Here is a 1,330-nt window from a genome sequence, read left to right on the forward strand (position 1 = left end):
TTAGCCCTCTATCAGATATAGGGTTGGTAAAGATCTTTTCCCAATTTATTGGTTGCCGTTTTGTCCTAATGACAGTGTCTTTTGCCTTATAGAAGTTAAGCTGATTTTTTAACATAACTGGGAACAGTAGAGTGTGGGGTGCTGGAGGGTTAGCTCAGTTTTGAGCCCTGCCTGGCATTCATGTAACTCTGAGTTTCCAGCATTCACACTAGGTGTTTCACAACCAGCTCTAACTCCAGTTGTAGGGGATCCAACGTTCTCTGGCTATCACAGGCACTGACCCAGTGTGCACAAACCCACACACTCACATACGCACCATTTATAAATAAATGAAAATAAATTGGATTAAAAGTAAGCTAAGGCACAGCCGTAATTAATTGACATTACTATTAAGTATTGTCATACTAAATAGCATAAATAAATCATAAAAGCATATTGGTTATTTTCAGAAAGAAATCCGTAGTTCCTTGGTTCTTTCAATGTTGCAACAGATGTTAATGGAAGATAAGGCTGATTTGGTAAGAGAAGCTGTGATTAAAAGCCTGGGTATCATTATGGGCTACATTGATGATCCTGACAAATATCAACAGGTATGTTTTTCAGTGGAAACTTCTTTTACCCTGTTACAAGTTTTTAAGAAATGTACTGATTCAGACACTTGGTTGTCTGCAAGTGAGGTGGTGTATCTATGCAGTCAGCAAGAAAGACAGCTGCTTTCAGTGCAGCAGCTGTCAAGAAATTGGAAATGAATGTGCATGTTTCCCACCCTATCTCTGCTCATCCATGGATACATTAACGCTTAAGAAAATGGGAGGATTCCTTAAAACATTGTCTCAATTTCTTGAAATCCATATTTGTTGCATTTTTTAATTTGTTTAGAAATTTTTTTAACAATCTCCACTTGCCTATTATATCAGGGCTTTGAATTGTTGCTCTCGGCCCTGGGTGATCCCTCAGAAAGAGTTGTTAGTGCAACACACCAAGTATTTTTACCAGCCTATGCTGCCTGGACAACTGAACTTGGAAACTTACAATCTCATCTTATACCTACACTACTGAACAAGATTGAAAAGCTTCTCAGGGTGAGTTCTTCCCTTTTTCAAATAGTTCATAATAGTTTAAAGGGTCTGTTCTAGACCATCTTAGAGAAATATTGGGGAATAGAGACAAAATGTACCACTAAGCCAGTAGTCTAACACATCACCGCTAATGAGAGATTTGAGAAGCTAAAAGAGAAAGAGCCTCTGAGGACATGAGTTTTATATCAACTCTAGTTCCAGATTACAGAGTTTCAGATTTTTTTTTTTTTTTTTTTTTTTTTTTTTTTTTT

The 1,330-nt window shown here is 37.2% G+C and overlaps 1 protein-coding gene across 7 annotated transcripts in view; it reads left to right on the top strand.

Annotated features, from left to right (window-relative positions):
• Positions 1-1,330, top strand: part of Relch (RAB11 binding and LisH domain, coiled-coil and HEAT repeat containing) — a 99,863-nt gene that overhangs the window by 60,932 nt on the left and 37,601 nt on the right. For all 7 annotated transcript variants that reach the window (XR_004121232.1, XR_004121234.1, XM_031379713.1 and 4 more), the window contains 2 exons: positions 450-590; positions 918-1,082. Coding sequence is in view for 5 of the 7 variants with exons in the window: in XM_031379713.1 (XP_031235573.1) it covers positions 450-590; positions 918-1,082 (306 nt within the window). In the remaining 2 variants the exon portion in view is untranslated. The remainder of the gene's footprint in view (positions 1-449; positions 591-917; positions 1,083-1,330) is intronic.

Source organism: Mastomys coucha, unplaced genomic scaffold, assembly GCF_008632895.1.
Source record: "Mastomys coucha isolate ucsf_1 unplaced genomic scaffold, UCSF_Mcou_1 pScaffold1, whole genome shotgun sequence".
NCBI lineage: Eukaryota > Metazoa > Chordata > Mammalia > Rodentia > Muridae > Mastomys > Mastomys coucha.